The sequence below is a fragment of the Poromitra crassiceps genome, assembly GCF_964638095.1.
Source record: "Poromitra crassiceps genome assembly, chromosome: 5".
NCBI lineage: Eukaryota > Metazoa > Chordata > Actinopteri > Beryciformes > Melamphaidae > Poromitra > Poromitra crassiceps.
This window is the reverse complement of record NC_139642.1, coordinates 61,255,802-61,272,893: the sequence shown is the minus strand read 5'-3', so window position 1 is coordinate 61,272,893 and position 17,092 is coordinate 61,255,802. Positions and strand designations below refer to the sequence as shown.

At 40.7% G+C, this 17,092-nt stretch overlaps 1 protein-coding gene across 1 annotated transcript in view; it reads left to right on the top strand.

The window, feature by feature from the left end:
• LOC310776667 (anoctamin-6-like) overlaps positions 1-9,459 on the top strand; it is a gene marked incomplete at both ends in the record, with an annotated part of 81,794 nt that extends 72,335 nt beyond the window's left edge. The window contains one exon of the mRNA XM_083636830.1: positions 9,373-9,459. Within this exon, the coding sequence (XP_083492956.1) occupies positions 9,373-9,459 (87 nt within the window). The remainder of the gene's footprint in view (positions 1-9,372) is intronic.
• Between the last annotated feature and the right edge of the window lie 7,633 nt (positions 9,460-17,092).

Sequence of the window (17,092 nt, the reverse complement as noted above, 5' to 3'; positions counted from 1 at the left end):
CTAAGAAACGTCTTTGTTTGTTGAAGTTCAATGTGTGGAAAGTAGTTCAGTTGAACAAGTCTCTGAAGAGACACATGAGAAGTTATACAGGAGAGAAACCATTCAATTGAGTTTCTGGCAAAACTGTTTACTTGACAGGAAAAACTGGAGATGCATAAAAAATAGACTAAGAAAAGTCTTGTTGTTTGAGTTTGAAGAAAAACTGAAGATGCATAATGAGAATTTATACTACTGATAAACATTTTAGTTCAAAGTAAATCTAAGTGACGGTGTAACTCATTCTATTTCAAGATAAGCCTTATCTCCAATCTCATGTTTTTTCTAGTTGTTATTGTAATAACAATTTCCCACAACAGCATGTTTTGTATCTGTGCATTTCAAATAAAATACTACTTTTCCAGTCATATATTGTTATTATTCAAGTTTAAAAAAATATTGTTAAAATCGTATCGTATCGTATCGTTATCGTGAACCCAGTATCGTGATACGTATCGTATCGTGAACTGAGTGTATCGTGACACCCCTAGTACTTAACCTAACTAACTATCCGGTGTGCACAAGATTGTCACACTAAACTCCGGCTGACACCCCAAAAACCTACAATCCGCTACAGAAAAATGTATATTGATTGTTTATTAACTGGCCCCCTGGCTTTCTATCATTTCACGAAAGTGGCCCCCGGGCAAAGCAAGTTGAGTATCCCTGCTCTATGGGTTCAAACCTGATTTGGTACAACGTTACGTCACGGTGGTATTTGTGCGTGGTGTACTTCAATGTGAATCAATTGTATATGATCAGCTTTATTTTATGCATTAAATGAAGCGCGAGCCGTTCCTGGATGCTGGGATAACGCAAGGCATTATGGGTAATCGGCTGCTGTGGCTAATGCTAGCGGCTAACGTTGGTTACTTTACATGGCAGTAAAACGTACTGAATGACCAAATTGACATATCTTTTAACCATTTAGAGTAACAGTTTCCATATGGACCACCAGCGTTGGTTAGTTGTTTATAACGTGGCTACATTTCTAACGTACTCTATCTCTGATACAGTCTGATATAACGTTTTCCCTCTATGCGGGGAAAAGTGTCATGGCGCCGTTTCCGGTTTATTTTTCCAGTCTGAACCAATCAATGGTCTGAACACAGCCAAAGAGTGTATAGTGAGACAAGAGGAGATGCTCTTCTGCTTCTTTCCTTTTTCTTTTTTTTCATTTTTTTTTCAAATCAAGCAGAATGTCGTTTTGCCAGAAATCTCGGGGGGTAAGTCCCCCTTTAACAGCTCACTCAGCAGATGAGTTGATCACATAAATGACTATGTTCATGGGTCTGTAGGTTATGATCCATACAATGTTTTATGTCTTTCTGTATGATTGCTTGTATTGTTCCTTGATTGATTGATTGACTGACTGACTGACTGACTGACTGACTGACTGATTGACCTTTTTTTGTCATCAATTGCTTTTTATTGCAGGTTGACAAAGATTATCATAACACAAAGTAAGTAAAGAAGGATTGGTTCGAGCGGTAATAGGCGTGCCAATCATACAGTATCAGATACAATTGATCTCACTTTCCCCTAAAAGTCATTAGACCTCTGGGCATTCCCATATCATGTGTTTAAATGTACTGGGTTTATTGAGAGAGCACAAATCACAGTTAGGGCTGGCTACCAGTTTCATATGAAATCTTGAGTGGTGTATGGTAGGTTCTCTGACACAGCTTAAAATGGATTAATTGATGGTTGGGGTTCTTTGATGAGTGGAATATGTTCTCCCAGACGTTTTCCCAATTTATGTCCCCTTCCTCCAGAACCAAGTCCCTGGTCCAAGTTTTAGTCAATGGCAGATCCTTCTGTGTTCTATGTTGAAGTTGTGAGTATATGGCTGACACAAGTCCTCTGGTGGGCAGTGTGGTCACATTTGCAGTCCTGTACCCGGTGGAACTCCATAAGCACAGAGTGCGCTCCGTAATTGAAGGTATAGGAAGAAAGATGTCCTCGGTAGATCAAAAATGGGGCACAGTTCTTCAAAACTAATAAGGCCACTTGAATTTAATATATCTCCCAAATGATTTGACCCCTTTTATCTGTTAGGTAAATAAGCACATCATCAGCGAAGGCCAATATAGTATACGATGAAGAATTAATCTGGATGGGAGCAGCAATTTGATTTTGCCTGAGATGTCATGCTAGGGGTTCCAGCAAGAGAATGAATAGGCTTGGCGAAAGGCCGCACCCCTGCCGAGAACCTCTCAAAATAGGAAACGGACTGGAATGTAAATGATCAGTTATCCTTTATTTCGGCATCGAGTGACAGTATAGCGCATGGGGTGTCTAGTTGTGTTTTGTGTATCACATGTATTAATCGCCGAATGTTGTCTGCAGCAAGACACCCCTCCATGAAGCCTGTCTGATCTCTATGTATTCATTTCCCCATGTATCTCTCTAAGCGTAGCGCTAGCACTTTAGAATACAACTTTTTATCTGCGTCAATCAAAGACACGTCTGTAATTGGCACAGTCAGTATGGTCTTTCCCTTTTTTGGGAATCAGAGAGATTAGCGCGGCATTAGTGTGTTCATGAAAAGAGCCCTTTTCAATAGCAGACAGGATCGAGGCGAATAAAACAGGTCCCAGAAGATCCAGGAAATGTAGCAGGAACTCTGGAGGAAAGCCGTCTGGGCCCGGCGATTTCCCCTGATTAGTTAGTCTCAATGCAGCCTCCAGCTCCCTTAAGGATATGGGTCGACTTAACTCTGTTGCTTCCTGTTCATCTAGAGTGGGTAAATGCAGTTTATGTAAGAAATGATTACATTTATCCGGATCAAAGTTAAGTGTCGATTTGTACAAATCGCTGTAAAAAGAGTGAAACATGGCATTTATCTCTTTTGGATCAGATATAAGTCCTTTAGTGGGTGATCATGAAGCTCTGGATTCGCTTTGTTTTAGTTTCAAAGCCAAAAACGTGCTTGATTTGCTCCCATTAAAATAGTAATTCTGTCTAACTCTATGCATGATGAATTCATTAAAATAGTAATTCTGTCTAACTCTATGCATGATGAATTCCGCTTGTCTCCTTAACAGGTCATTAAGCTCCATCTTAGCCTCTCTTAATTCCCTGTTCACTGATTCCGAGTAGTTATTCTTTTGTAGTTTCTCAAGAGAATGACATTTTCTTTCCAACACAAATCCTTTGATCCCTCAACTTCTCAAGGTGAGACGCATAGGAGGATGTAAAATCTCTAATAAACCCCTTGGTGGCTCTCCATGTAAACATAATGGCATCTTCTGAGCCTGTATTGTTAGCTATGAATTCCACAAGCTTTCCTCTAAACCAATGGTTCTCAAACTGTTTCTGTCATGCCACACTTTGGAGGAAAAACAATGTCCATGCCCCACCGCCCCAACAAAATTGTAACGATATGGTCCAAGTTGAACTTTTATTGAAATGACATCGAGATCATGACCATTCCTTTCTATTTTATTTCAGTAATGTTGTCCAAATAAAAAAAAATACATTTCAAATTTATATACATCATTTTGTGACTGCTACATCTGTGCTTTTTTAAATAATAAATTAAAATCAAACCGAAATTGCATTTGCAATCACTTTGCTAGAACGACAACACAGTTAACCAGATTGTTCCATCAAACAAAAATCTAACAAAATGTCCAATCACTTTGTCATAACGATATCAATAAAATCAACCGCTCCAACCACAAAAAAATCTGCCTCTCCGCGGTCTACTTTGTCGACAAGACCCCTGACTTTTTTCATGTGAGCGTCCATATTCTTCTGTAGATTTGTCAACAGACCCCCAGTGATAGCGGTGTGAACGGCCGTGTGATGCCGACTCGAGGCTAGCCTGTTGTTTAGCTAATGCTAGCTCGTAGTTTGAGTTTAAATGGTGGCTTTGGCGAGTTAAGTTGATTCTTGGTGTCTCCCATGTCTGTTGCTACTTTTCTGACTCGTGATATAAGAATGCTATGTGGATAACCTGATTAATTTGCGAAAATGAGGGACAGCTTGTGGGAGCTTCAGAGTTCTCCGACCATTGCCCCTGTAGGTCACACCCAATCCCTCCTGATTGACAATTTTTATGATTTTATGATATCCTTGTTCATGTTTATTGTATATTTTACTGACTTTTACTGTACTTTGCTTTTAACAGTTGTTGTTAATAACATCTAGGAACGGGCATTGCAAATTAGCCTTGGCTAGAGATGCTATGATCCATGTCGTCAGACATTGGCAAATGTTATATGTTATGTCGACTATCTGTCCCTTTACAAATAAATTAAATTCAATAAATAATAAGTAATGAAGTCTGCCCGGTCCTTGAATGGGTTCAAAAAACAACTAAAAAATGGTTGCTGAGTAACTTAGTGTAGTGTAGCCTATAGCTTGAGAGGCAGTCCGGGCTGATATTAAGATTGTGTTTTTATGTATTATGTATTTTTATTATTATTTTTATACTGCTATGGATAATTGTTTGGGTGAGTGATTGACTCTTTGATTGGTCTGTGCTGTATATATGATGTTATGTGTTGCTGTATGTCTTGTTTCCATAAGACCAGGGACCATGATGTAAATGATGCTTGCACTTTCTCATGTTTTTATGCCTTGGATGCTGTCTTTTATTATTCCAAATAAAATCAATCAATCATTCATTCATTCATTTCCTTTTGAAGGGTTTACTTACTTTAGAGCCTGATTCCTATAACAGAGGGGGGGGGGGGGGGGGGGGAATAGTAATTAGCATAGGTTAGCATTGATTAGGCATATATAGCATTGATACAGTAGGTAACTTATAAGGAATTTGGGTAATTCATTAGTACATTATAGTGATTAATAGATATTGTTGGAGTATTTTAGTACTGTATAAGGAATAATTAAGGGCATTTACCTGTATCCGAAGGTCCACTGTTGGGGTTATAATTTATAGATTTATAGGGGCGGCTGTAGCTCAGGAGGTAGAGCGGGTCGTCAACTAATCGCTTTGGATAAAAGAGGTCGGTGGTTCGATTCCCGGCTCCTCCAGTCTGCATGTCGAAGTGTCCTTGGGCAAGACACTGAACCCCAAATTGCTCCCCTTGGTGTGCCAGCACCCTGCGTGGTAACCTGCTGCCATCGGTGTGTGAATGTACCTACTGACTGTAAAGCGCTTTGGTTATAAGCGCTTTAATTATAAGCTAGTATAACAAAGAACTCAAGAGCACTACCCTTTCTTACCATTAGGGGGTACAGAAGTGCTACAGTTGTATTTAGAGATGTATGGGATTTGCATGGGGGAACTATAGATATTTCTTTAAATATCACTATATGTAGGAGGCTGGCATAAACAAACAGAACTTCAAATGGAGATAATTGTTCATTTCAGAGGCATCTGGAACAAAAATTGTGCATTGATGCTTTTATCTTATACAGTTTGATGCTTTCTTCATTTATCATCACCAATGAAATTATGCAATGCCCTATTTCTGGGTGTCATATCTGAGTTTGTCCCCCTCACACTAGTTTGCCAGCTGTATCTGAATATTAAAACATTACTGGATTGATGAGATATTATAAAAACTATGGATTTAAAGGGTAACTAAACTCTAAAATACATTTAAACCAATGTATATGGCTTTTGAGTCGTTTTGCTGAAGAATTCTGGGCAGAATCTTCACATTTGAGAGCAAACTGTTAGAATTCTACACACTGTATAATTGTCATGCAGCGAGAGTGCCCTCTAGGGGCTGAAACCTACATTCACAGTTGGGTCTGCAAAGAGGCTAATCTTAGGTTCAGGTTAGGGTCACCTTTCCCACCCAGAGTCAGTCTAAGCCCCGCTGCGGCTGGAACACAGTCTCACAGACAATTGTAAAATAGCAACGTTTTGGACCAACGTTGCTGTGTTACAATTTCGGCTCCAAAATTGTAAAATGTAATGTACGTTCATACAGGAGTGGGCGTGGTTTCTGGAGATTTTAGGGTTAGGGTCTGGGGAGAGGTTAGTTTTAGGGTCTGGGGAGAGGTTTAAGCTTTAGAGTTAGGGTCTGGCAGAGGTTAGAAAACTGGAAATCTCCGCAAACCACGTCCACATCTGTATAAACGTACATTACCATTTTACAATTTCGGAGTGGAAATAGCAACGTTGGTCCAAAAACGTTGTTATTTTGATGCCCAAGTTGAGATGTTGATTTGTATTTATTTAAATCTTACCTAGAGGCAGGTCTACCAGAATGCCGGGGCTTAGTTCCCCACTATGAATATCTGAGTGTGCCCATAGACACATATGAATATTATATTTGTTTACATGTCGCTGATACAATTCAGATGCGAAATATAGCTTCTTCTTTTTGATCACCCATGAACCCTAGTAGGATCTGTATCCCACATACTGTATGAAGGTTTCATCTTCCTTAGTGAATCATCTCTATCTGGTCATTCTAATAATTTCAGACAAAGGCGTGTTTGTTGTCTGTGCGCTGCATGTTGTCTGTGCTGCATGTTGTCTGTGCTCTGTGTTGTCTGTGCTCTGTGCTGCATGTTGTCTGTGCTGCATGTTGTCTGTGCTCCGTGTTGTTTGTGCTGCGTGTTGTCTGTGCTCTGTGCTGCATGTTGTCTGTGCTGCATGTTGTCTGTGCTCCGTGTTGTCTGTGCTGCATGTTGTCTGTGCTCTGTGCTGCATGTTGTCTGTGCTCCATGTTGTCTGTGCTGCATGTTGTCTGTGCTGCATGTTGTCTGTGCTGCGTGTTGTCTGTGCTGCGTGTTGTCTGTGCTGCGTGTTGTCTGTGCTCTGTGCTGCATGTTGTCTGTGCTGCGTGTTGTCTGTGCTGCGTGTTGTCTGTGCTGCATGTTGTCTGTGCTGCGTGTTGTCTGTGCTCTGTGCTGCATGTTGTCTGTGCTGCGTGTTGTCTGTGCTCTGTGCTGCACGTTGTCTGTGCTGCATGTTGTCTGTGCCGCATGTTGTCTGTGCTGTTTGTTGTCTGTGCCGCATGTCGTCTGTGCCGCATGTTGTCTGTGCTGCATGAAATAACTTCCCACGTTACTGTAATAATCTATGAACATAACAATAGTCTACTGGAAATTTCTTGGACCCAGTAATGTTGTTTCTTATGAACTTTTATGATTGAAATGTCATATTTATGCCTCGTGGATTAAATTCAACTTGGTTGCTAAAAGGGGTTTTAAGGGGGTATTTAAGTTCATAAGAAACAACATTACTGGGTCCAAGACATTTCCAGTAGACTATTGTGGCACCTTGTCTAAAGCCTAAAGAGTAAATGTGGAGTGACACCAGAGGTTTAGCGCAGGTTTAAGCAACCACCACCACCACCCCCAAAGCTGAATCTAACTGACTATACCTGAATGCAACGTGGGTCTGCTCTGGTTGAGAGACATTACAGAGAATGTGAGGGAAAAACGTGTTGGCATTGCCGGAGTTAATCGGGGGGGGGGGGGGGGCCTTGCTGCAGCTGCCCCCTCGCCCTGGAATGCCCTCCCCAGTCACATCTCACTGTAAAAACTACAAGTTCCTCGAGGAACCTCTAGGTTACTCCAAGAACCTAGGGGTTCCCCCAAGAAGTCAGAAGTTCCTCAATGCTCTCAGAGGTGCCTGCAGGAACCTTTACTTTTTACGCAGTATGAATATGGTTCCTCAAAGAATCCAATTTGAATTAAGGTTCCTGGAGGCTCTTTAGGCTATATTTTGATATCATATGATATCCAAATATAGTAGCCTAAAGATATGTATGACTTGTGAGTATCTCTGGTATATATACTAGAGATACTCACAAGTCATTTTTGCAAGTCCAAGTCAAGTCTCAAGTCTTTGAGCTAGAGTCCAAGTCAAGTCTCAAGTCTTTACAAGTCGCAAGTCTTTGAGGACAAGTCTCAAGCCAAGTCTCAAGTCACTGTATGTGTGACTAGTCCCCATCTTTATCATACTGTGAGGATGTTTTTGAATTTATCTCACTGAAATCAAACTTGACTCTGAAAAGGCTTTCTTCTCCCAAGCATGTCTTTGAGTCATTGAAAAACACTATAAACTAATAATAATAATAATAATAATAATAATAATAATAATAATAATAATAATTATTATTATTATTATTATTATTATTATTATTATTATTATTATTATTATTATTATGTCATCTATAGTGGTTATTTGCATAAAAACACAGTTTGATTAGGAAATGATTGTATCTTTTTTTAATTACTGCTAAAGGTTATATAATATTACATCTAATGTGTTACTTTTGTTATCCCCAACACTGCCATATACACTAGTTGCTCATGAAACTGGCAAATGTGAAGGAACTACAGTATATTTCCTCGATTAATGGGGACTGATCTGGCTTTCAGACATGGCTTTTCTTTCTGTCAGTCCGGTAAGTGGCTGCCAATCAAATCAAAAGAAGAAGAAGCGCATAGCTTCTGGATGAAAGCAGCGCGAGCCAGCCATGGATGTATTTTTCTCTCTCACTTTTGCAGCACTGAAGCAAAGCAGACAAGGCAGGACTAGTCTCTTAAAACAGACTGTCTCATCTACATCCAGCGAATGCAGGTATACACAGTCTGTACGTTACACCCCCAGAACATGCACAAGGAAGTTGGGAAAAAAACCTTCAGACAGGAAAGAAGTTCGACGGAATCCGACCAATCACGACACGTGTGTCCACGAAAAATGCGGCATATTGGATTCTGATTGGACTAATGAGCGGAAGACCCGCCTTTCTACTTCCCATTCCGGTTGGTGCATAATTCTCCCCCACGAAGTACAGACGGTATGGCGGAAGCATTTGAAAATTGCGGAAGCCAACTCGTCTGTTCTAACAGACAACCTGAAATCCAGTCATTCAGCTAATAAGCTAGACATGAAATAGGACTTGAGCAGTTGATAAAAACAAAAACAATGAATAACACATTTTCATGACAATGAGAGCTTATAAACCCTGACAGATCTTAAAGTGCTAAACGTCCCATCAGGCCTTTTAGTGGAGCAGATTGCTGAAACAATCTTTCACTTGGTGGTACAAGCACCAAATTTGGCACACAAGTGCTTCGGAACCTACTCTCTCAGAAAATTACGTTATCCACTTGAAAAAACAAAATGGCCGCCATTTTTCAAGATGGCCGCCATTCGAAGTGGTTTTAAACAGTGTTTGAACTATATTTTGATTGAATAATCCTATTTTGATGGCCTATACATCGAAATATATGTTTTTGAGTATGAGAAATCCAATTCTGCATTTAGAAAATCAAAATTATTAAATATTATGATGATACAATGGGAATTAAACGAAAAAACACTCTCTTGGTGATGTTTCTGATGTGATGTCTAGGTACGTATGTGGCGTGTTCTTGTGACACTTGAGGCAGAAAGAAAGGAGTCAGCTGTTCCAGAAGAAGCCACCCCAGCCTCCACAAGAGCACCTGTCCACCCACTACTCTGAAGCAGGGTCCTAAGTGATCTGAATGCAGCCGTCTCTATGTGCAAACCGCCAAACATTACAACAAATTTGTCTTTTCACATAAGAAACACTGCTGCACTTCAATGCTAACCCTTCGAATTTTTGCGTGTCCTTCACCAGGATCATTCTGAATTTCAGCTGCTCTTTTAGTGGCACGCTCAAGTTTGCAGTTGCTAAACATTTGGCGACAATTTTGGTGATACTTTGCACTGTTTTGCCTCAATGTATCCTCAATGCCACCTCCATCATCCAATCTGGATGGGTCTAACCTGATGGGCAACAGGTTGATTGACTGAAATTGTGGTATGTTTTTGGCTATCAGGGAATAGCCGTCAGAACTACACTGATAACGGGTAGGGGGAGACTTCAACTCCTCTTTTGTATCTGTCTGACAGAGGCAACACTTCCTCCGGTCAGTTTTAGTAGCGCAACTCAATGGATTATTGGCAGACATCTTGTGTTATACGGTTAAAGGCCGAAGGCTATCCTTTTACCACCCAACCGTACAAAACATCAAAGCACATTGAAATATGGGATGCAACTAGGTTCAAGCATCTGGTGCCCTACACCTAGCCCGATCGTTCATCCAGTGCCATTTAAGTCCCGTGCGATCTGTACACCATCCAGGTAACTGAAGCCCCGTTACCCTTGGCTCGGCTCTCCCGCGCTGGCACATCCTGTCAATTCAGGTGCGGCTATCTAACTACAATACTACAACTAACTAAACTTCTAGTTGAGATATATACAGGGGCTTATTAGATAGCATTTGGGACACTAAAGTATACTACAAACTACAGTGAGTACACCACTACAACAGTTAGTAAACTACATAGTTACATTGAGCTGGTAGAAGTAATCAATGCACATAGTGTTAGATGTAGCTGGTAGAAGTAATCAATGCACAGTTACATTTAGCTGATAGAAGTAATCAATGCACATAGTTACATTGAGCTGATAGACGTATTCAATGCACATAAGTTACATTTAGCTGGTAGAAGTCATCAATGCACAGTTAAGATTTTTTTTTTTTTTTGGTGTGTTAGGTTTAGCTTGATTTTTGTTTTGTATGTTTATATTTTCTGTTATTGTAGGGTATTTTTATTTGTGGTTATCTTGTGTGGACTGTAATGTTTACAAAAATGTGAATATTTTTTTCTTTTTTTTATATGAAATATACAGCACAATGAAATATACAAAATAAATATGAATAAATAATTGATCATAAAAATATGAATCAAAAGAAAACCAGTAATGCACTTTAGAAATCCAGGTAGAGAACGAAGTAGTTTTAAGTTTTGCATTGGTGACAAACAACTTGAGTTTACAGATAAATATAAGTACCTTGGTTTGTTGTTTGTTCCTTGATGAACATATGTCTTTTTGCATGGCTCTTTGCAAAAACATGTGATTTGAAGGAGCTCTCAGCTACAGACCCTTAAAGTTTGTGTTTTTAAGGTGGATTCTCAGCTACAGACCCTTAAGTTTGTGTTTTTAAGGTGGATTCTCAGCTACAGACCCTTAAAGTTTGTGTTTTTAAGGTGGATTCTCAGCTACAGACCCTTAAGTTTGTGTTTTTAAGGTGGATTCTCAGCTACAGACCCTTAAGTTTGTGTTTTTAAGGTGGATTCTCAGCTACAGACCCTTAAGTTTGTGTTTTTAAGGTGGATTCTCAGCTACAGACCCTTAAGTTTGTGTTTTTAAGGTGGATTTGATCAGTTTGATTTTGTATACAGTTTTAGGAATACTTTGTGCACAAGATGAGGGGGATTACAGCTGCAGCTCTCCTTGTTTTGAATGGTTTATCTGACAGACTAACATAATGCAGGCTGCTGGGCCACTGGACCACAGCTCAGAATCACCTACAGGAAGCGCTGAGTAATCTCAGGTCTGCAACCACACCTCTCCAGGACAGTTTTATATCCACAACACCAACTCCGGGTCGTCAAATTGACACGATAAGCAGAACAAGCAAGCGTGGTAAGATAGGAGGTGCCTGGATTGGGTTTAAGAAGAAGCCTTTTAGGCAACCACTTCCATGCATGGCATGCATGGCAACATACAAAGCATACGCTCTCTCAGCTAGTCTTATTCACAGTGGCTGGCCAGCTCAGCCCAGGCTGTGAACAGTTTCAGTGGCTAGTAATAGCCACACACAACAGCATAACGAGTCAGCACCGGCCAGCCCCAATGGCGCACCTTGACAGGCAAATTGCAATACATTTTCGGTGACAGCGCACCTATCCTGGCCAGAGATGAAAACAGATTGGTGAAGGAACACCAGCGGATTTGGGTGGATCCCGCGGATCCACCCGTGAAAACACAGTGTGAAATGCAAAGAAAAAACAGATTGGTGAAGGAACACCAGCGGATTTGGGTGGATCCCGCGGATCCACCCGTGAAAACAGTGTGAAATGCAAAGAAAAAACTAGGGCTGTCAAATGATTAATTTTCTTAATCGCGATTAATCGTGCGATTAATTATAATTAATCGCGATTAATCGCGTCTTTGTATCGCATGTTTAAAATGCTATTATTTTGCATTGCAAAGCATTTTTAATGAGATATTAATAATTATTACCAGTGTGTCGTGATTGGGAATCAAATGAATGCAAATAAATGTACTTTGTGATCTTGAATTTTAGATTTATTTTCAATTCAATGTAGACAGTGCAATGTAGACAGGAGGTCACAAAATGCATCTTGAATAGAAAATAAATGCACAATAATTGTAAACACTCCAGAACCGATACTTCCGGCGGCAGCGCTGTGGAGCAGTCGAAACCCAAAATGACACAGCCGAAGAAGGCTGTATCTGAGCTAAAAACTTTGGCACTTCCATGTGAATAATGGCTCGGTATTTGAAACTGTGTATTGATAACGTGTATATCGCGTGAAGCCATTGGAGCCGACCTCCCAGTGGTTAGAGGACCCGCGCATCCGAGACTGAAGGAAGAATGAGTGAGGAGTCTCGCGCTAGCTAGCTGGCTGCTAGCTACTTTCAGGTGATCGCTCGCCTCAAACTCGATGTACTTCGGTGATATTTTAATTCCGTTTTACACAAGGTGCAAACTACGGCTCTTGACTTATCCACTGTGCCATTTGGGAAATAAAACGATCCATTTAAAAGCGTATTGCTGTCGTTCTCTTCCATGCCTGCCTGCACAAACAGGAGACAGGAAACCGAACGGCTTGACTACAAGTACGGGGCGACGAAGGGACAAAATAGCGTTCGGCGCGTTAACGCTGACAGCCCTAGAAAAAACAGATTGGTGAAGGGCACCAGCGGATTTGGGGATCCACCCGTGAACACAGTGTGAAATGCAATTTGTGCAAATGCAATTCAACAACAGAGAAGGGAAATTGATACACAGCACACTAATGTTAATGTATAATTTGTTGTCACAGCGACAACTACTCACGTATTGTCACAGCGACAACTACTCACGTAACCGTCAGTCGTCAAGGAGGGGGTTGCGGCCTTCATCAGCGAGGGGTTTGCGGCCTAGATTCGCCATCTTGGAAGTCCGAGGGGAAATATACTCCACTTTCAGGCTGCAGGGATATTCCAATCCTCCAGAGGGGACGACAAAAACGTAGCTCAATCTCCACACGATTTGGCTACACAACGTGGACTACACGCACGAACGTAACAATCGTTATGAGTTTTACTCTCCACAATCCACACCATCGACATCATTATCTCAATGGTCCACACCTGGCAGCTGACTCACCTTTGTAGATTTCCGGGAGGTTGGTTTCACATCACGCAGGGTTTTTTTTAGGGCTGATTGGATTATGGGACTCTGTGGGTGGTACCAGAGCCATATAATAGAAGAGTTCCGACATCTCCATTCAATGGACCAGTTTTTTTTACTCTCAAGAGTTCCAGGAAGTAAGGCCCTGGATTAAGCAGCACTGTCGAGTTGCAGCAAAATAGACAGTTTGTGTTGTACTCTGAAAGGGTTTTTTCCCCCTTGAATCAAATTGTACATTATCAGCTTTATTTTAGCATGCAAAAGTAGCGCAAGACCCATTCCTGGCTGTTCATTGGCTAATGAGTCTTGCATTTTGGTCCTCCGCTGACGCCACTCTCTCTCTAGAGGACACTAGGTGGTACCATAGAGAGCCAAAGTGTAACGTCACTTCCTGGGATGTGACGTTTCACTTTGGCTTTGTTGACATGCAAAGTTATGTTTTAAATTTACAAAATTAACATTGGCACCCACGTGGCACAATGCAAACGGGATCAAAAAAGTAAGGCAGGACGGTAAGTACGAGCAAGACAGGCAGAGGTTAATTTAAAACGTTTGAAGTTGAGTTTTGTCTTCATTCCGTCTGAAACAATACATTCATGGGGATAAAACGTTACGTTGCCCACACGTTTGGTCGCAAAATAACGCCCACTTGTTTTCTAAATTAATGGACATTAGCTAACTAATGTTAGCTAGCTAGCTAACGCTAACATTAGCTATCTAGCTTCCCTTTTAAGTTGAAAAGGCTAATGTATACTTTGGAAAGACTGGTCCGCCAGGTAACATTACTATCATTCCTCTTTTCAACTGGGCTGCAGCCTGCAGCTAATTTAGTTTACCATTTAATGTGGGTGGGACTAGCTTAGGCCAGAGGTAGTGCCATCTATAGGCTACTATCTAGCTAAAGTTCCCTACCACTTGTCCCCTGAGTGCATTACTGTAGCTACGTCCCAGCCAAACATCTCCCTCAAGCAATTATGCCCCAACTTTCTGCACCATCAAACAATTCTCTACTTATAATGCAATACTCCCAGAGTTGTTAGTGAACTACAACCCTCTCAGTGAGACTCCTTAATAAAGGATATATATATATCCTTTATATATATATATATACACACACACACACGTATGTATGTATGTATGTATATATATATATATATACGGTATATATATATATGTATATATATACATACGTGTGTGTGTGTGTGTGTGTGTGTGTGTGTGTATATATATATATATGTGTGTGTGTGTGTGTGCGTGTATGTATGTATATATATATGTGTGTGTGTGTGTGTGTGTGTGTGTATATATATATATATATATACAGAGAGAGAGAGAGAGAGAGAGAGAGAGAGAAATATAAGATGGGTAGGCTAGCTTACTATTATTTAACATGCATGCAGTCACTGGTGTCATTTTTTAATCTTTGCACTGACTTGCAATTATTGCACGGTTGCACGATTAATATGCAATAGAAATTTGATTTAAACTGCAACTGCACACAAAAAAGTGCTTGAACACCACATCATATGTCACATACTGTATTTGTTGTGTTCTTTTCATAGGTGGTGAAGGCTCCTACACCTGTGCTGCTGCTGAGTGGGAACCCCTTCAGTGCCGAATGTGAAATCTCTCTCCACATGGATGGAGTTGACTTTGCAAGGCCAGATGACATCTCAAAAGGAGTTGGTGCCCTACTGGGGATCTACTTCATCTTTGGAGTGCAGTATCCAGACACTGTGAGAAAGACTCAAAGTTTGCACCAGAGGAAGTGTGTGTGTGTTGGGGGGGGGTGGCGGTGTCATTTTAGAAAGAAGCTACTGGTTGAAAAATTCACTTGAATGGCAAGTGCTGTTTGCCAATTGTTTCCACCACCATCTGCATACTTCTCAGCAAGACCCATGAGAGCCCTTTAACAGCTTCGTCCATGTTGAATGCTCGGTTTAGAACAGTGTTCCACTCAAATGAAATAACTGAGCTCTTGTAACAAGTACTGGGTGATTTGGGAGCTAGACCTGAGTTTAAAATGTGTTCTAAAGTGGTTATTTATGTTTACAGTGTGCAATGTTTGTATATTTTTGCACCTGGTGTAAACTGGTTTTTGAAGTGGTTTTGATGAAAGTATCTGCACAAAGCTTAACTGTCCACTTGCTTTACCCTTCCCTGGGAACTAGTGCATATATAAGGCATACAGAGCTCACTATAACCATGATAAGGTTATACAGTAGTGTTGTTATGGTCACCAACAGCTATGCTTCATTGGTTGACTTAACCCTTCATTTAACCACCCTGGTGGTTACATACAAAAGCTATACAAAGTGTCACTTTGGAATGTTTTTGTTGACAAAATAATTTATTGTATTTTTGTAGTGTCTTATCCCTGTGTAATGTGTATTTATTGAGTTTATTACAATTCTGAAAAATAAAACCTTGCTTAAAAGACAGCTGTTGTTTCATCACCATCAATTATATTATTATTATTATTATTATTATTATTATTATTATTATTAACAATAATAATAATATATTAAGAACATCACAGCAGACATTTTTTAAGGTTCTTCAAAGAGCTTCAAAAGGTTCCTCAAGTAACCCCAAGAATGGGTTCTTCGAAGGACCTTTTCTTGAAGGTTCCTCAAAGCACCTAGGGGTTCCTCCACAGCGTCAAGCTGAAGAACCCCTAAAGGTTCCTCCAGGAACTTATAGTTTTAACAGTGGACAGGCCAAAACTCATTGTCTTTCATACTCATTATGTCATCTTTCCAAACAAGCTGTGGATCTTTTACATTTAATAAGTTGAATGACATTATGACAAGCTCCACGTAGTGGTGGTGGAGCAGGAATTGAACGAGCCATCTGCATGCTTCTCTGTTGCCTGTTCTCTGTTGTTGTTGTGACGCTGTGGGCACTGAAGGAATGTGTGCCCGTCCGCATGTCCTCGAGTACCCACCACCCGGTGGGGGTCGTCACGAAAGGGCCTTTCTGTGTGGAGTTTGTATGTTCTCCTCGTGCCTCCTGGGCTTCCTTTCATTTCAAATGTACGGTGGCTGCCTGGTGACATCAAGATATTTTTTATTATTGCGTGGCCACATTATTATCTCATGGCCACAAGATACTAATGCGATAAGTAAGTCGTGGCCATGACTTAATAATGCGTGGCCACGAGATATTTAAGGCGTGGGAACGACATATGAATTATCTCATGGCTACGCATTAGTAAGTCATGGCCACACATTAGTAAGTCGTATACCAGTCATATACCCAAACAGTCCCTTCGGGGCTACTGACGTAAGTAACGTTACTTTCGATACAATCAATCAGCTAACACTTAGCAGGCCTAGTCTGAATAAGAGCTAGCCCTTACACGACTCAGGTTGTATGATCTGATTCTGAATTAATATAGCGTTGTGTAAGAGGTAAATAAGATCTTGTCATAGTGAAACGTTGGAAAATGGTGGGAAAATATGTGCAGAAAATTGTGTCTGAACCGTCAGTTGGCCAGTTTATAGCTTTCTGGGGGCTATAGTGTCATGTTTTTAGATGCTGCATTAGATATTACAGTCAACAACATACGTTTTCCCTGGCTTCGTGGAGGCTTTGCTCTCGGTGCACTATGTGCAGGGGAGGGGGAGGGGCCTCAGTCTGGATATTATGACAGGGAGAACACTACAGTAATTCAGTCTGTGGTAATTCAGTTTTTGTTTACCTTGTATTTCAGGTCAATGTGTTGTGTTGAGAGATAAAGCAGCACAAAGTATACTACCAGGCCTGAGAATTGAAACAGGTTTACATCAGTACTGCACGTAATGGCTTTTGATTGTCACTTCTAATGGGGCCTTTCTCACTACTGTACAATGCAAAGTTTGCCTCTTATCTC